At 33.9% G+C, this 18438-nt stretch overlaps 1 protein-coding gene across 10 annotated transcripts in view; it reads right to left on the reverse strand.

Annotated features, from left to right (window-relative positions):
* The window catches only part of KIF21A (kinesin family member 21A), a 135412-nt gene that overhangs the window by 36913 nt on the left and 80061 nt on the right, over nucleotides 1-18438 (reverse strand). For 7 of the 10 annotated variants that reach the window (XM_069491336.1, XM_069491335.1, XM_069491332.1 and 4 more), the window contains exons 9-15: nucleotides 18216-18405; nucleotides 17808-17871; nucleotides 12867-13070; nucleotides 3078-3168; nucleotides 2527-2647; nucleotides 1927-2115; nucleotides 1200-1399 (exon numbers count right to left, since the gene is read on the reverse strand). In XM_069491336.1, coding sequence (XP_069347437.1) covers nucleotides 1200-1399; nucleotides 1927-2115; nucleotides 2527-2647; nucleotides 3078-3168; nucleotides 12867-13070; nucleotides 17808-17871; nucleotides 18216-18405 — 1059 coding nt within the window. Of the gene's footprint in view, nucleotides 1-1199; nucleotides 1400-1926; nucleotides 2116-2526; nucleotides 2648-3077; nucleotides 3169-7291; nucleotides 7331-12866; nucleotides 13071-17807; nucleotides 17872-18215; nucleotides 18406-18438 lie in introns of all 10 variants that reach the window. The other 3 variants (XM_069491330.1, XM_069491329.1, XM_069491328.1) reach the window with 1 other exon arrangement.

The following is an 18438-nucleotide window of genomic DNA, read 5'->3' on the forward strand; positions in this document are numbered from 1 at the left end:
AAAAATACTTAACCATTGTGTCACAATCGCCTACAGTATTCAGTACAGTAGCATCCTGTACAGGTTTGTAGCCTAGGAGCAATAGGCTATACCACATAGCCTAGGTGTGTAGTAGACTAAACCACCCAGATTTATGGAAGTGCATTCTACGGGCTTTGTTCACACAATGACATTGCCTAACAATGCATTTCTCAGAACATACGCCCATCATTAAGCAATGCATGGTTGTACTTCCTAAATCACTTCCACGTTTGCTATTTTTTTTTTTTTTTTTTTTTTTGAGACAGAGTCTCACTTTGTTGCCCAGGCTAGAGTGAGTGCCGTGGCGTCAGCCTAGCTCACAGCAACCTCAAACTCCTGGGCTCAAGCGATTCTCCTGCCTCAGCCTCCCGAGTAGCTGGGATTACAGGCATGCACCACTATGCCCGGCTAATTTTTCTATGTATATATTTTTAGTTGTCCATATAATTTCTTTCTATTTTTAGTAGAGACGGGGTCTCGCTCTTGCTCAGGCTGGTCTCGAACTCCTGACCTTGAGCGATCCACCCGCCTCGGCCTCCCAGAGTGCTAGGATTACAGGCGTGAGCCACCGTGCCCGGCCGCACGTTTGCTATTTTAAGGAAACTACATTGATTTTCATGCAGATATTAAGAATAATCGATCCGACAGCAGAAACAGATAGATTAGGATTCATATACACTCTTTGGTCAGGGGAGAAAACCTAATTTTCTATGCATGGGAATGATAAACACCAAATTCAAGATAGTCATTAGCTCTTGGGGAATGGGGATTATGATAGAAAAGGAAACACATGAGGCTTAGTGTATACCTGTAATGTTTAATATTTTAAACTAGATAGTGGATATAGTGTTGGTTACATTATTATCTTATCTATGCTATTTTGCATGTTTGAAATATTTTAAACTGTTGTTAACCTCGTGTAAGAGTTTTAAGAGGAGAAATAGCCATCAAAGTCTGAGAAGCCCTATCGACCACATGATTTTTCAGCTACTCTGAAGAAAGGCTTTGACAAGGGATGACTATCGGAAACAACTTCTAATTGCCAAAGGGAGGTGCATCATTTGTAAGACTGGGTTGGTTACCTTTTATCGAATATTGGAAGAGCCACAATAGTGTTTTTGTCACAAATGACACAAGCATCCTCAACATCAAGCTTTAATGGAAAACATAATCAATACCTTTGTTTTTTTCATTTCCATCACATCCTGCTGCAATTTCTTCAATTGCTTTTCATACTGAGATTGATTTTTAAGCAACCTTGCATGCTCTTTTTGAGCTGTCTGAAGTCTCTGCAGTTCTTTATTCATAGCTTGGAGTTTCTTTTCATATTCACACCTAACTTTTTTTGCCTTTTCTTCTGAGTAAGATTCCACGGAACCTAAATGACCAAAGGGTATTTGTATTTGTTTTGTGAGACACACATTTTTCTTTCACAGATTTACAACCCACAACCTTTGAGAAGAGCTACCTTATCAAACACCCAAACCTCAGGAGGTCGCAGTGTCTTTCAATTCTCTCTTTCATTATCTACTCTTAACCTGTTTAACAATTATTGAAGTTTATTGTTTTAATTTAAAAATGTCCCCAGCATAAATCAGACACTAAAACAATTAACTACAACTTTGGATAAAATAATTAAATAGCCTAAACAGATTATCAGTATTATAAAACAAAATAAATAACACTATATAACATGAGACAAATTAACATTTAATGTGCCCAGAAAATCCTTACAGTTTATATACCATTTTTAAATAAAAGGCACAGACTTTGACTTGCAAAAAAAACAAACAGAAAAAAAAAATTTAATGTAGCTTCTGATTTTTTTTCTTCTAAAGGAAGAAGATAAAAACCCATTTTGATGATCTAGTTTGAACTTTCATTTGAATTAAATATAACTCTTACCTAAGTTTTGAAGCACCTGGTCTCTTTCAAGTTGAGTATCCCGGATTTTATGTTGCAGCATCATTAGCTTCTCTTCATATTGTTTTTTCAGCGTCTGCAGTCTTTTCTGGCTATTTTCTAGTTCATCAATCAGCTTCTGCTTAATTGCAATTTCACAAGTAATGTTTGCTAAGTCTGCTTGATAATTGGCTATTTATAAAAGAAGAAAATAAAATTACTGAGAATAGATGCCAAAATACCATAATTCTAGCTTTCAAGCAAGACAAAAATAACATGATCTTCACCCAGGTATTTTTATTCAGTTGGCAGCTATTAGAAATATTTCCTGGATAAACCAAAAACTGAAAAGGTGAACAAGATAAAGAATGTTCACCTTTGGTCAAGGACAAGAAACACTATTTGTACTAAATAAGAATGGAAATCACACAATGACTAAATCCAATAAGGGAAGGAACTCTTCATTGGTTTAGCACATCAGCCTAGGTCAGAAGTCATAAAAGCTGCTTTCAGGAAGGATGAAATGGAGAACGTTAAAAGCTCTCTGTCATGATTTAAACAACTTCCCAAAATGAATTTTTGCCCTTGTTAAAGGGCAAGTACCTTTTTCATCTGATTCGGAATCTGATTCATCAGAGCTTTCACCCCCTTCAATGTCATTTTCCTCCTCCTCCTCCTCCTCCTCTTCCTCATCCTCATGATCACTCACTTCTTGATTCTCTTCCTAAAATGTGATTTGTGACCATTAATAAGACAATATCGACAAAGCAAACCGATTACTTCATTAAGAGAGCCTGCTGGAATACAAAGTACAGAAGCACAGCAATTTTACTTTTCCTCAATGCAAAAATTATCCCAAGATTTTAAGGTTACTACATAATGATTCTGGCATAAATCAAAAAGTATTTCATCTCTCACAGTATGAGAATATCTCCCCCACCACACACACACACACACACACACACACACACAATGCTTTCACAATACATGAGATTGAGAGTTGCCAATATTTCTGAAGAAGTCCTCAAGGAAACATTAAATTGGATGCATGACAACCATTTCCCTTTTCTACACATAAGTTAGTACAGTTATCAGCAACCAAGGACAACCTAATCCAGTGACTAAAACTTACAAGTTCATTTTTCCATACTTACCACTTCTAATTCATTGTTTTCTCTTTCTGAAATATCCTTTTCTTCTTTCTTCTCCTGGTCAGTGTCTGTATTATCTTCTTTACCAGCCACGCTAAAAAAAGGAACATAAGGGTAAAACGTTAAAGTAGAAAAGAAAATTGTTCACTTTTTTTCTCTCAGATTTTTAAAAACCATACAATTATTTGTGAAAACAAACTTTAAAAGTTGGTCACTTGATTGAACAAAGCTATCCTGTCTGATGCTTCAGAGAAAAATAGAAATCACCTTTTAACTAATAGTGTAATGATTTATATCATTGGAGAAAATATTATTTTCTAGAAATGCTGAGGCATATGTTATACCCTGAAGCATGAGATCTGAGGATAAAGCTGAGAACTAGTCACAGTAAGAGCCAATTAACTAGAATATAAGACACTTTAAATTAAAGTAAATCAAAACATTTTTGTTTTCTCATCTGAATACATATAACTTTTCCCCTATAAATACAAAGATATAAAAACTACATTTTCGTTGATGTCCTAATAAATTTAAGAGTAAATTTAAAGAACTAGAATAAATCTGCCTGCAGTAAGTTTGTCTACACTGGCTACATCCATCAGAATGTTCAGATCTCCTTCTGGTAGTAGCATAGGCTCTTTTTTTCTGAGGCCATCCCTACAGCCCAGAGCTATTTCTCATTATGGTCTCACAGAAGGGGTCTTTGCATACCAAAACTGTCTGAAGTTCAGGCTGCCCTTCAATTGAATAGGAAATTTCAGGGTAGGTTATAACATTAACAAGATATAATTGGAAGCCCTCCTGTGCAGTATTCTAGTACCTACAGCCATAATTGCACTCTGACGTCAGGGTAGCTAATTCAGCCCTCATGACCTGAGAGGATAGAAGACTATTAGTGAGCAAAGTTTTTGCACATCCAAATCACTCTGATCCCTTTGGGTTTGGCAACCATGATCAACTATGCCCCAAAGTTGTACTTCTGTTCACTGGACTCATACATTTAATCAAGCTAAATAATATTAAGAAAGTGAACTTTAAATGAATCTAGATGTGGAAGATTTCTTTTTGTGCTACAGTAACACATCAAAATCATGAAGAATAAAAAGAATACTCAAGGCAATATTCTTCAAGTAAAATTCCCCTAGAAAGTGCCTACAAATTTTATCAGATTAGCTTAAGAGCAGCTATCATTTCTTTCATATATTCTGGTATATTAAATAATTGCCCTAATACATAGATTTATTTTTAGCTTCTAGGCTAAATATATAAGCTCATATAGGCCCTATTAATTACTTAACTTTAATGTTGAACTCCAGGTTCCTATTCTCACAGATATTTTCATACTCAGAACAATATGAACATAAATACTTTGCCTTGTAAACACTTTTCAGAGTTTTTACTTTTATGTTTATTTATGTGATTATTTACTTAGCGTCTGTCTTCCCCACTAGAGTGTAAGCCTCATAAGGGCAGAGATCTTGTCTGTCTGGTTCACTATTACATCTCTGGTACCCAGGGCCTGGCACACAATAAATGTGTGGTAAGGATTTGTTAAATAAATCAATCCCGGGGACTGTGCAATCTCTGTGTTTGAACATGTCTATGCATTTCATGCCCCAGTTATGTTGGAGCAGAATGGTATGGTTTGAAAGATGCATAAAGGTGAGTGGATGACAGTATATCTCTGGAGTGAGAAGAAAGTACAAATAGGAGGACCACTAAAACAGTCTTGACAGGAATCAAGTAAATTGTAACAGGATCCCAAAAGTGTTGTGAAATAATTTTGTTAGAGGAAAATGAACTTAAAGAAAACTAGGAACCACCTACAAAGAATCTGTATGATAAGCAAGAAATAAATGTACATTATATACTGAATGTCTCTCTTCATTGCTTATAAATACTAGGACTGCTGATTTTCCACCATCAAGCTGGAAATCTAGAAAGAAATTCCTCCTTCATCCAATCACATTAAAAGCCCAGCACTAGGCATCCAAACAGTGCTATACTCAAGATGTAGACCCCAGGTTGAGGGCCAGGAGAGGAGACTGTGTAAGGAGGATGTCTCTCATCAGGTCTCTCTATTCCCTCCCTGTGCAGTCTCCTTTCTCACCTGTGACTGTCGCAATACACAGTTTTCATTATTGTTGGTTCCTTCATTACTTCAAGTTCCAACCAAACGTCCTTTTACTCTAGTTTATGACCATCTTATCCAAACACCTAACTTGACACATCCTCCTGTTCCCTCTAAGTCACTAATATCCAGCTTAACAAATGATATCTTTCACTTGTATACTAAATTAATTCATATAAGTTTTTCAAGCCACTTCTGATGCAGAAAAATCAGCAGTCATAACTTTACATTATTCATTTACCTTTACAAATCACTGTTCAGGCTTATGCTTTTAAAATACAAATTGATACTTATAATTACTATACCTCAAATAATCACGTTTTCCTTGATAAACTGAGGCAAATTGATACCTAAAATAACTTTCTAAGCAGCAGTGGAAGATATTTAAATTTGCGCTTTATAAAGAATCAGAATCTTGGGAGCTAGGAGGAACAGTAGCAATTAACCCCTTCATTCGACAAACAAAAAAGAAACTGTGGCCTGGAGAAGTTAATCCACTCAAGGGGAATAAAAACAAGTGTCCTGACTCCCAGACCAGTGTTGTAGAAAATTGCTCTCAAAGTTCAGTTCACACACCAGAAGAATCTGCATCACCTGGGAGCTTCTTAGATACACAGAATCACATGCTCCAATCTCAGCCCTACTTAACCAGAATCTGCATTTTATCAAAATCCCCAGGAGATTTGTATGCACATCTAGTGCTGAGAAGCACTATCCTAGGACCACCAAAACTGCTCTGCTTTTGCTATTTTTTGAGGATCACGTAAGGTTGGAAGTAAACACTCTTCACTAAATACATATAAAGGACATGACTATTTTAAGGTGGTAAAATGCTTCTATGCACAACTTTCATGATGAATCTTATTTTGACCTTTCAAAATAGAAGAAATTTCACAATTGTAATGCCTTAAGTTAGGTCCAATAATAAGCAGATTGTTCTGAATATATTGATTAGTTGAGATCTATTGTGACCTACAATTAGAATTATATCTAAGTATAGAATACTTTAAAGAAGTTATAGACTTATAGAATATAAATATAGAAACCTTAGAATACTATATAACATACAGAATATAATTATGGAGTATAAATTATAAAACAATTTAAAGAAAATAAAATTTTTAAGCTTTAAGATATATTTACAGTAAGGTATTTGTTTAACTACTTGCATACCATAAGTTCTCAAGTTCTTATTTTAAGTAAGAGATGAATTTCTAAAGTTGGGCTTCTAAAATAGTTAAATGTTATTTTGAAACCATTTTATTTTCTTAATCATTTTGACTACATAACCTGGAGACTTGTTTAGGAAAATCTATGGAGAAAAGTTCTGGTAAGAAGCAAAATACCACTTGATCTTTGGTTAAATAATCATAATTCTGAATCAGTAAAATCCAAATTTTTATTATATAGAGTTCACAAATATGCTTCTAAATTTTGCTCAAGTTTCTAATGAAAAAAAAGAGACTACCTGATTTTGATGTCCACTTCAAATACATTTTATTAATAAAAGCAAAAATTGTTTTTCTATGTCATCCTTAACAATGCCTTGTAAATCTTATCTGTAGTAAGGCCACAGTTTCCTTTTGCTTTGTTGCCATTTTAACATTGCTTTCAATAAAGATTACACCAAATAAAGAAGACAAGGAGAGAGAGGCCCACCCATGACTTAGCAAGTGCTGCAACAAAATGTCAATTCCTACTCTGCTCACAAGTTTCTGAAAGACACAGAATTGCTTTTTTCTTTTTCTTTTTTTTTTGAATAAACCAAATGGTGGGGTTTGGGGGGGGGTTATTTTTAGCCTAAAAAAAGTAAGTCATTCTCAAAATTATGATAGTTTATTCTGAAATCACATGAAACTGCCTGAATTTTAATTCATGTATCTAGTGAAGGCTTTATTCTTTAAAAAATACTTTTTAAAGATTCGTTACAGTGTTTTTGTTATTTTTATAAAATCATCATTACTTTCAGGAGCACCCAGTTTATCTAGTCTGAAACAATCTATATAATTCTATAACACATTTCCTTGTGAATGGCAACTAAGTATTTAAATGACATTTTAATAAAAAACCTGGGAAATATTCCAACCTTCTTTCTTCTCGATTGCTTTCCTCAAGTTTCTGTAGCCTTCAAAACCACGAGGCACAGTATTGGAAGGCCAAGCCAATGAAGGACAAATCAGACAGTAAAAAGCGAAAGTGATAAGAAGGTAAAAATGATACATGAGCTTGAAGACTTTAAAATAAATTTTAAAAGATATCATCAAAGGACAATACATAGTAAAAAGGCAATACATTTTGCATGAATAAAAAGTGAGTAGAAAATCAAGCAGCATTATATCTAAGAAGAGTACATAGACTATCAGTTGAAATTATTCAGCAGTAACATGTATAGTCTCAATTTATATAAGTTGATAAGTATTAGGAATGCTTGAATGCTATTGCTTTTTTAGTCTGAAATGGATCAATTTCCTCAGCTTCCCTCTCCCAAAACAAGAGCTCAGTTTCAATGATACCCTTTTCCTTTTAAACCTTTACAGAAAACATTTTTATGGCATCATTAAAAGAACTTCACAAAGTAATGCCTTTATACCATAACATGAAAATATCACTAATACTACATACTAGGATACTACTTTTAAAAACTTGTTTTCTGCTTTAATATACTACATGTGAACATCACTAAATCTAAAAAAAAATTCAAAATCATACATGAAATGGTATTACAGGCAAATGAATATGGTTGTTATGATATCAGTGAAAAACTGTAATTTTATTAATTGGAAATAAAATCTCATAATATTGGGATTAAAGAGTTTACTAGTTATTATAAACTAACTACCAAGCAGGCATATCTAAGGCAAAAGTGGCAAAAAAAAAAAAAGGGGGCGGGGCTGGGTGGGTAATGTAGTACTTTCCATTAGTAAGATTGTTTTTTAAATAGAAACATATAAGAAATGCCATAAATATGTAGCTAAAGGCTTTCAAATATAATTTTAAAAAATTCAATACACAAACATAAGGATCTTTACTCAATGGAATGTACTGTATACCAATATTTGTCATGTAGACAAAAGACAGATGTGCTAGGCTCTGGTTAAGCATATGACAATCTTGATATGGCACACTTCTGCCCAGAATTCCAAAAATGTTTTTCAGAATGATCAATATTTTAAAATAAAGAGATTGAGTCAGATGTATGAATTATTTCATCAAGCCAGTTCTTCTCATTCTGATTTTTTAACATGTGTGCTCACATGTGATTTTCATTTTTTGGTCTGTGATTGTTTTTCACAATCAACTTATATACTGTTTTTACAAGATAAGACTAGCAATCTTTCTGAGAAAAAAATTCTACAGGGTAATATTCACCAGGGATAAAATGGTCCAGTATAATGATTATAAAAAGGAAAGTTAAGCCATTTCCTAAGAAATCTGTGTGCTTCTGGAGTTTCAACCCAACACCACTAAATACAAATACAGTGCAGTCTGATGAATGAGGAAGTTTGTTATATTGCAAGTCATTTAAAGCTAGATATCCAAAATTATGGGACTTAATTGTGAATGGTAAATTTTCTTTATCCATATACACAAAAAAATGTATGTCTAATCTAGGCTTATACTACTAATAATGAGCTACAATGGCTCAGAGGAATCGTTCCCTGGTGAAGAGCCCAAATTTTCTAATTTCAATACAAAGAATTTTTGTTTATCTTATATAAGAGAGCTACATTAAAAAGTATAGTTAACATGAGCTAATAAGTAGGTAAATTTTAGATGCCTTCCCACTTGCAATATTAAAAAACATTGTGATCAATCATTCAAAAAGACAACAGAGGGACAGAGAAGTAAACTAATAATCAGACACTTCTCCATAACTTACAGGAGTTCAGTTTTTATTTCATTTAGTTCCCCTACAATGCTTCTTCTATAATAGAGAGTGAGAATGAGAGCAAGAGAGAGACAGAGAGAGAGAATGACGTCTTGCCAACCATTCTAACATTTGTATAACTAAAAGGCAACATAGTTTATTCAATTTTTCAGAAGCAGATAACCTGGTTAATTGGACATCTGTGATCCTTGATGGTCCCCTTTTTTCTCACTATCTACACCTTTGAATTATTTTACAGCTCTACAGAAAATAAGCACAAAAAGATAAAAGAGCAAACCTTAAAACCCCACATGTGAGCTATTGGTTGTAGTTCTGATCAAAACTTTCAAGTAAAATGGGATTTGTGACATCCTCCCTGAGCACAAATGCAGCTTCTGACATAAAAATGACCCAACTGTCAGTCTCCTACCAACTCTTAGAGTGTCAGAGGCCTTGAAGCCACTACAATCAAAAATCAACAACACAAAGTAAATTGGAAGACATGGAGCTTCTAAAGAATTTTAGAGTTCTGGGGGAAGGAAAGGAAGCAGCTAAGAGAGGCAGGACAGCTTAGGAGAGCTGAACCCAAAGGTCAGGCAAGCCCCAGACAGGTTTTAGAAACTCTCAGCCACATGAGGGTAAAGAAAACATCTTTCTTACTCTGCTTGATTTTTTTTTTCTTCATTAGATTATGCTGCCTAAAATTTCACCATTTGGATTAATGTATCCTTCTTTCAAAATTACAAACATCACTAGTAAGGAAGCTTATTGATTATCAGTCATTTCTACTGGTATGAATTCCTATAGTTAGATAGCTTTGCTCCTGAGTTTGAATTTAAGGAGATAAAAGAAGAAAGTAGATAATTTTATAATTGGGGGCACTTCGGGGTAGAGCAAAATTACATGAGAACTGGACTGCATAAGGGTGGAATGAATCCAGGCAGCACGGAGAGAAAGGAAGATCAGTAAGAATGAATGGCTACAGCAGAAATTCATATTTTTTCCCCAAAGACTGGCCTACTCACATGAGAAGGAAAGAAGGTTTTTCTCCCCTTTTTTGTCTTTTCTTACTGCCTTCTGAATTGTTCTCACCACACTATGAAATGAGCAGAAATCATTTCATGTAAATGAGTTGGGAAATCGGAACATCATGTATTAATAACACTTATTAGAGAAAAATTAGTTCAAGTTTCCAAGCAAGTAATTTTTAATTGAACTTACTGTATGTGTAAAGGTAAGGCCCAATTTTGCAACTGCAAAACCTAAATTTTGCAATGCCCTCCCTGATAAATAAAATAGATAAACATGAAGCCTGTAATGCAACTTGACCAGAATCAATATATCCAAACAGGAGCTATCATCTCCAAGGAGCTCCCATGCAAGACTAAGGCTGCTGTCATTTTAAACATTTCTAGGTTTATTGTTTGTTTCAACTTGTAGCAAATCCTTTGGCTAAAATGAGAGCTTATCTACACTTTTAAAATAAAAATGTATATTACATACCACTAAAAATTATTAGGATCTAAATATGATATATGAAATGTCTTATCAAACAGAGTAAAATAGGATTGGTTTCCATTTTTTAATCCAAAACAATATTTGATTATAGTGTGGCAAGACAAATACTATTAATTTCTATAAATTTTTATATATAGTGATATAAATTCATAAACTGGCTCTAAAGACTTTTATAGTTTTTTTATAAATATTTTCTAGGTTCACAAATTTTGTAGGTGTCAGTTTTACGAGATACACTATAGCATGCATGTGAAAAAATGCTTTAAATTTTTTTTTATGAAGCCCTCTATAGGAGTATTAATTTTTAGGAAGGATCAATTTGTTTTTCTCATTCTATGCTATCCTTCACTTCTTATCTAGCATGTTATTTTTTCTTACAAATATTTTATCTCCAATAATATCACCTTTTGTTAGGAAATAACTTATTTTCTTCACTTAGGTTTTTGTATTTAAATTCAGTTGTTTGGTGAGTTCTTATTAGTATTGTATTAACATCTACTATTATTTTTAACTTAATAATTATTACAACTACCATAATCATTAAATTAGTCACAATTTTTCACTTTGAAATAACTGCTGTTTTACTTAAATTTTGTTTATCTTCCATGGATATGAGTTCTATAATAAAGCAACAAGAAAAAAAATCTTAATAGAGCATTTTTCCTTTATTGCTATGCATTATCACAAAAATAACCTGAATCAGAGGTATTAATTTGGGGTACCTATCGCTACTATAAAAATGTAGAAAAAACAGCCTAGATTTCTATTGGAATCCCTATTTATTTTTCATTATTCATACTCAATAGCTGATTAAGGCAATATCTCCAGATTTACTTCAAAAGAAAAGAGCAGAATCAGCTATGACCTTGAAAAATAACCCTTGCTTATATTTACTTATTATTCATGAACACAAACCACCTAGACAAGTCACACCATTTGACATTTGGACTAACCACAGAATTGGATTTTACAAGCAAATGAGAAGTCATGTGCAAAAGTCTGGTGTTCATTCAAGCAGTATGTTGGGTAACACTAGTTTCAATAATCCTATGATCATTATTTCAGTTTTAATTGCCCTCCATAAGGGGAGAGCTAATCATTATACATTTCTTAATGCTGCCATAATCAGTCATCCATGAAAAACACCTATTAAGACGTTAATATCTCAAAAATGCAATTTCATTTGCAATGCCTCCAAACCATAAATGTGTAACTCCTTGTTTTAATTATTTTAATTATTCTTTTTTAGCTCAAGAACACAAAGCAGAGTTAATTTGGAGAATTTTAACTTTCTCCGACTTTGATCAACTGACTGATCAAGAAAGAAATGCCTGGTTGCCCAAATAAATTTCTAAATAAACTGAACAAAGCAGCAGGTTGACTAAATGTCAGCAATTATTATACAAAATATTACCCCTGTAACAAACCACGTGGCCACTAAGATGGCTTTGTCTCCTTTTGAATATCTAGCCAAAAATGCTTAAATTTAATTTGCTTGGCATGTTCAAAATATATTCTCAGTAAGTAATCTGAATTTGACTGCACCATAGAGTCAATGTGTAAACATGTAAAGAATTTATGAGTATTTAACCACTCACATATTACAAGTGGTCAAATTTTTATTTTCTTCCTCTTCTTTGCATCCAGTTGATTTCAGAAGGAGCTATTATCAGGATGCAAGGAAATGAAAGCCCAGAACAGTGGTGAAAAGCTGAGTAACTCCTTGTCGGAAGACTCAGAAAGCCTGAAATAGCATGAATAACTTTCACATAATTAAATTGGAAGCCCTGCAGAAAATACTTAAGAGACCAAATGATATTAAATGACATTGTGATGGATTAGTTTAGCCTTTAGTTAAACTAATTTAGTCAGGAATTAGCATATCCATGAGACTACTTAGTTGCATTAGAAAATGGAGGGGAAAAAATGAAAACACTGAGTTGTAATGGTACAGGCAAGCTTTGCAGAAAAGCAAGATAAATGGAATGCAAAAGCAGCTATTTGAAGAAATAATAAAATAATTTCTAATACTAATTTTACCTTGTCATGGTCTAAATAAAATTCATTACCATATTATTACAATTAAACTTATTTTTCTTACATATAAGTAGAGGTACATCATTAAAAAGTATATAGTTGCAATTGTCAGCTAATATAATGATTTATTTTGTGTATTAACATACTTATGTGACTATGTATACTCATTGTAATTACAAATTAAAATACCCTGAAAAGAAAAATAGGGATTCATAAAACAGTGATTTTATAATATTACCTTTTTTTCTTCTTCTTTTCTTTCCTTTTCAGCTTCTCTAAATCTTTCTTTGCTAAATCTATAATTTCAATGGTTTCTTTGTCTGAGGATAGTATGGTAGGAGAGAAAGTTGATGATCCACCGAAATATGGTGATCTTGCTGTGGCTCTTGTCAAGTTTTTTCGAAGGTTCTCATTCACCGCTTCACTTTCTAATAACTTTGCCCTAGCAAATAAAAATATATTTAAATAGGAAGCATTCTTTTATTGTGGTAAAAGATACATAAAATAAAATTGATCACCCTATCATTTCTAAGTGTACAGTTTTGCAGCATTAAGCAAATCTATACTGTTGTGCAAACATCACCACCATCCACCTCCAGAACTTGTTCATCTTCTCATGCTGAAACTCTGGACCCATTAAACACTAATTCCCCCTTAACCCCTCTACCTCTGCCACTGGTAACTACCATTCTACTTTCTGTCTCTATGAATTTGACTGCTCTACAAATAAATCTGGAACATTTTAAATGAGTTGTTTTGCACACTAAAAAGTTTTCCAAAATACATTTCAACATTACTACAAGATAGGTTTTTAAAAAAAAAAATAAATGTGTTTACAAACATTAATGTTTAGAACCTTTTTTAATTCCCTGATTGAATAATTACAAATTTGAAATCACACTCTTAGTGCTCAAAAGAATTCCATATCTTCAGATGCCAGTGGTAATTTGGTTACTTGAATGCTGGCCAGTGGGCACCAGTTGTCCTGGCTTTGTAAAGCCATTATTTAAACTTAAAATATCCAAGCAGCATGCTCCCCTTAGTTTCAGCTGCACATTCATCACACAATAATAGCACTTCCAAAACTTTCCAAGGAAGAGTTAGTCAAATTTGCCCCAAACTGGCTGACAGACTTTTGGCTCCTGAATACGGCGTGGGAAAAGATGATATCGCCAAGGAAACCTGAGTGTGATAATTGAAAACATTCTTTTGTTTGCTCAAGCCTGTCCTAATAATGACAGGAGAATAATGTACTGATAGTAGCATGTGAAAACACCGAATGATGAAATCCTAAAAGAGCCTGGACTCTTGAGACTAAAAGGGATTCAGAGAGTCCTTTAGGCCAATCCCTTTACTTCTATTTTATTTAAACCATCAAGAATACAATTATCTACTTCAACTCAATTATCGAACCTGTGCCAAGGTTAATTTGGCATAACAGTGACTGAGACAGATCTTAAGAAGAAAATACTACTTATCTCTGTCTCCATACTATTATATATTACTAAGGATGTTTGCCATATGTTCAAATATTTCAAAGAAAAAAAAAAGATAGATTATTTGGAACCACTAAGCTCTGGAAAGCACAGTCAGCTCAGTGTTTTTTCATTGTCTACCAAAACTATTCATGATAATCTTGACACCAGCTTGAAACAGAGTATACATAAATCAGTGAATATGTGTTTTCAGGTCAATGTCCCACATATTCTTTAATGATTTTTTTTTCTATATCTGATGTCATATGTGAGCAGAACAATTACAGTCTTTTAAAATAGTTAAATAGCTGTGTATAAATTTCTAGGTTAATTAAATGACTTCATATTTATTTTAGGAAAAATTCTGAATATAACGCTCTCACTTTTTTTAAATGGAGAAGGCAGCCTAAGTATAAAAACTCAGCTGAACTATAAAACTCAAAGTCAAAATTCATGATTATAAAACAATAGAAAAGTACAAAAAATATTTTGTACTTTTCTACATTTTCAATTTCTAACACTAAACCTGAGTACATAATAATGAATGCTAAGAATGAATGAAAATATAATAAATCAGTTAACAATGATGACCTATATATTAAGTGGCTCTCTTAGTATTATATAATATGTGATATTAAAAGTTTGCATTTGGTAGGAGCATATCCAATGCTTCTTCAATCCTGCTGCTGATAAAGGCTGAAATCTTTAGGAATCACCTCCATGAACTCCAGGCTACATTAGCCGAACCTGCTTTTTGTATGGGCTGTAGGGAGAGGATCTCTCTCTTTCAGCCTCTCTTTCTCTTTCTCCGCACTCATTCACCCAACCACTTGTTGCTGCCTGCATTTCATTTAATAGGAGACTAAGATGTGAAGCATGAGGAGAAAGGCACAGACTTCCTCAGGAAAGAGCAGACTGAGGGCTTGCATCTCAGCTGTCACTCATTGGATTTTGAGCCATTAGTCTCTAAAAGCCCCCACTCTTCCCTCTGTACAATGGGGATGAAAATATATACTCCCTAGATTGTCATGAGAATCAATGATATAATGAATTTAAAACTCACCTGACTGATATTGCATTTAACAAATATTTGATAAGAATATACTGTTCTTATCAAAAAGTTGAAAACAATGTAAATATCTAACAGTAGAGGATTAAATAAATCAATTACAACCACAAGATAGTGCTATATGGAACCATGCAGAAATCATTTTAGAAAAATATTTAACACTGAAAAATGCTCATAATATAATACCACATTTCAAAGAATAAATAGCAAAGCAACATACATACTCTGATGTCAATTGTGTTTAAGTATGCATCGAAAAAATATTGAAGAGATAGACCAAAATGTTAACACCACTTCTTGAAATGGTGAGAATATGGATGATTTTAATTTTCCCTTTTTATACTTTCCTATATTTTTAAGTTTCTACAAAAATTTGGATGCCTAAAAATACAAGGATTAATTAAATAATGATTATTATTTCACAAATAATATGACATGTAAATTTATTAAAAGGTAACCAGTATTATTTTATAATTAGAATAATAAGACTTAAAATAGAAATATTCCTATGTGGAAATACTTCAACATAAATTTGCATTAAGTTTAAAGAGCTGCAAATAAATGTCTTCCTAAGATCAACTTTTGAAAGAAATATAGAGTGAAGTAGGATTTAGCAGGTAAAAACAGAACATGAGAACTTGAACCTAAATAATAATAACACTTTTGACCTTTACAATACCTTTCGATTTAAGAACTTTTATGTCCTATTTTTTATTTGAGCCCCCTAAGAACTCTGTGAGATCAGCAGGTATTATCTCATTCATATAGATGGACAAAGTAAAGATCAGAGACGTTAGGTAACTTGTCCAAGGTCACACACCTTATTAATAAATAGAAGCTTAAATTTCAATCCCTGTAATCCAGTTTGAATTCAAGGTTCATTTATGATTATCCCATATGTAAATTATAGTACTGAGATTCTAGAAGACTAATCCCCAGGGATGGGACATGCCTGATTAAAGAACCATCAAAGAAAAGTTGGGAATCTGGAACAAGGTATTAACCTACATCAGGAAAGATTTGATCAATGATTGAACTCGGGGCATATGAGTCATCTCTTCTCTCTAAATGGCTTAAGGAATGGTCTTAAGACCTCGAAGAAGGAAGATATTAGATGCTGCTTTTAGCCATTAGACACAGTGGAAATGATTCAAGTAGTTTTCTAGGAAATAATGACACTAGTCAAGACATTTGTCCAACAGTGAGAACAAGCCTAGGTACACTCTTAGAACAACCAGGTGGAGGAAAAGAAACAGAGCACATGAACCACAACAGGCAATCAGCATTAACAATTGGCAAGTGCCCAGGAAATAAAAGATAAAGAGAAGCACTTAGGAGCAGGAAGAGGATCTTCAGGAATTAAAAAATAGAGACATCGGTTGTGTCTCAAGGTATGGTAAAGAAATGGTCAACAAAATGAGGAAAGATTGATCAGATAACAAATTTTTGGCAGTAGGTGGGGAAGAGTACTGCCAAAACAGGGTAGAAACTGCAAGTCCAGGTTGGCTGCTGAGCAGAACCAGGATGCAATGCCCCAAAGATCTCTGTCAAAAAAGTGATGCATGAGAAAAGGTTTGTGTGTGTGTGTGTGTGTATGTATATATATGTAACAGGCACAGAATAAAAGTTATACTTGAAAAACTTTATCTATCGCCACATCAGGGTGTCTTCTCATTTGTTTTCACTTTTTGAAACATTTATGGGATCCAGTGTGCCTTGTGGAGCCAGGAGCAATGGAGACTGTACTTGTCACAGTCTAGAATAGTCAGAAAAAGAGAGGGAAAGAGAACACAGATATAAGACGGGGAAGTATTAGGGCAACTGTGAAAGATGATCTCCTCTCACTTGGTTATTTTCCACAAATGGGTAGCAGAAGTGAGATTTAAACTGCTTAGATGCTTCCCCACAGGGGTGGCTGGAGTTTTACTTCAAACAAAATAGCCGAGCTGTCAGGGCAAACCATAGAACCTGAAAATATTACTGACCTGACTTTCTTTCTCATCCCTATTCCCCCAGTCTAGGTTCAGTGGTCTCCTCCACATTCCCACACCAGGCATGGGCATTCCTTTAATTAAATTCTGTCATTCCATTTACTACATGTGACTGTTTATGTATGTTGCCCCACCTACACTGTGAACTCTTTGTTTACATCAAGCTTGCCCCCAGCCCATGGCATGATGCTGGCATCTAGTGAGCATGTCTGGCATGTTGCATGAAGTATGAATGGATGTACCAGAGAGAAGCAGGCAAATTGGTAGGGATGCAACAATTCACACATAAGAAAAGCTGAAGAATTGGAAGAGGCACAGGGAGGAAAGGCACCAAAGATAACTTCATCAACATCAATTATGCCTATCCTATATGTCAGGTTAGATAAGCACCCAGTGAGGGGTATAACAATAAAAGTAGAAGGATAATACAGGAAGACAATACAGGAAGAAAAGGGAGGAAAGTAGCTTGGAATATGACATTATAGGAAAGGCAAGTGCCTAGTCTCCTAAAGTTAACCTGACCAAAAGGCTGAAATATCACCACAAATAGTTGCCGAACAATAAGCCCAACAAACAGAAATATTACAACATTGCAAAACCAAAAACAAACATGTGCATTGTATGTTACAGATCATGAACTATACCTGAGATCTTCGATTTCTTTGATATAACTGTGAATCATATTACTAATCTCCTCATTTCCTTCACCTGCAAGAAAAAATATGAAATAAAAAGTTTCCTTCATGACTTCAAACAAAACAAAGGAGAAAAAACAAAGTTTGGAAACAAAACAATTATTCTTTAAAACACAATTCTTACAGAAATTTTCTACCCTTAATTACATGAGCAGACCATAAGATAATATAACACAAAGGGCACATTTTGTTTATGTAAAGATTTATTATTTTCTAAAATTAGGTATTTAACATAAAACCACAGATTGTATACAGATTAGTATTTCCACATCAACTATTCTAGGTAATTAACAAACACAAAGAATGTTCCCTGCCCTCCAGAAGTTAATCCCTCACTCATCCCACCCTCACACATACCTGCTCTGGCAAGAACTTGGTTGGCCTGATCACTAACAAGCTGTGTGATTCTGGTCCTCAATGCATCAACTGTCTCTTGCATGGCTTTAATTCTTACACGCAGGTTATTATTTTCAGTCTGTAGCATAGCATTCTCATGAAACATGTCATTGATGCTTTCCACACCCTCCTCGTCAATTATTCTTTTACCCTAGACAAGGAAAATATTTCCTCGTTGGTTGAG

Source organism: Eulemur rufifrons, chromosome 16 (genome assembly GCF_041146395.1).
Source record: "Eulemur rufifrons isolate Redbay chromosome 16, OSU_ERuf_1, whole genome shotgun sequence".
NCBI classification, from domain to species: Eukaryota; Metazoa; Chordata; class Mammalia; order Primates; family Lemuridae; genus Eulemur; species Eulemur rufifrons.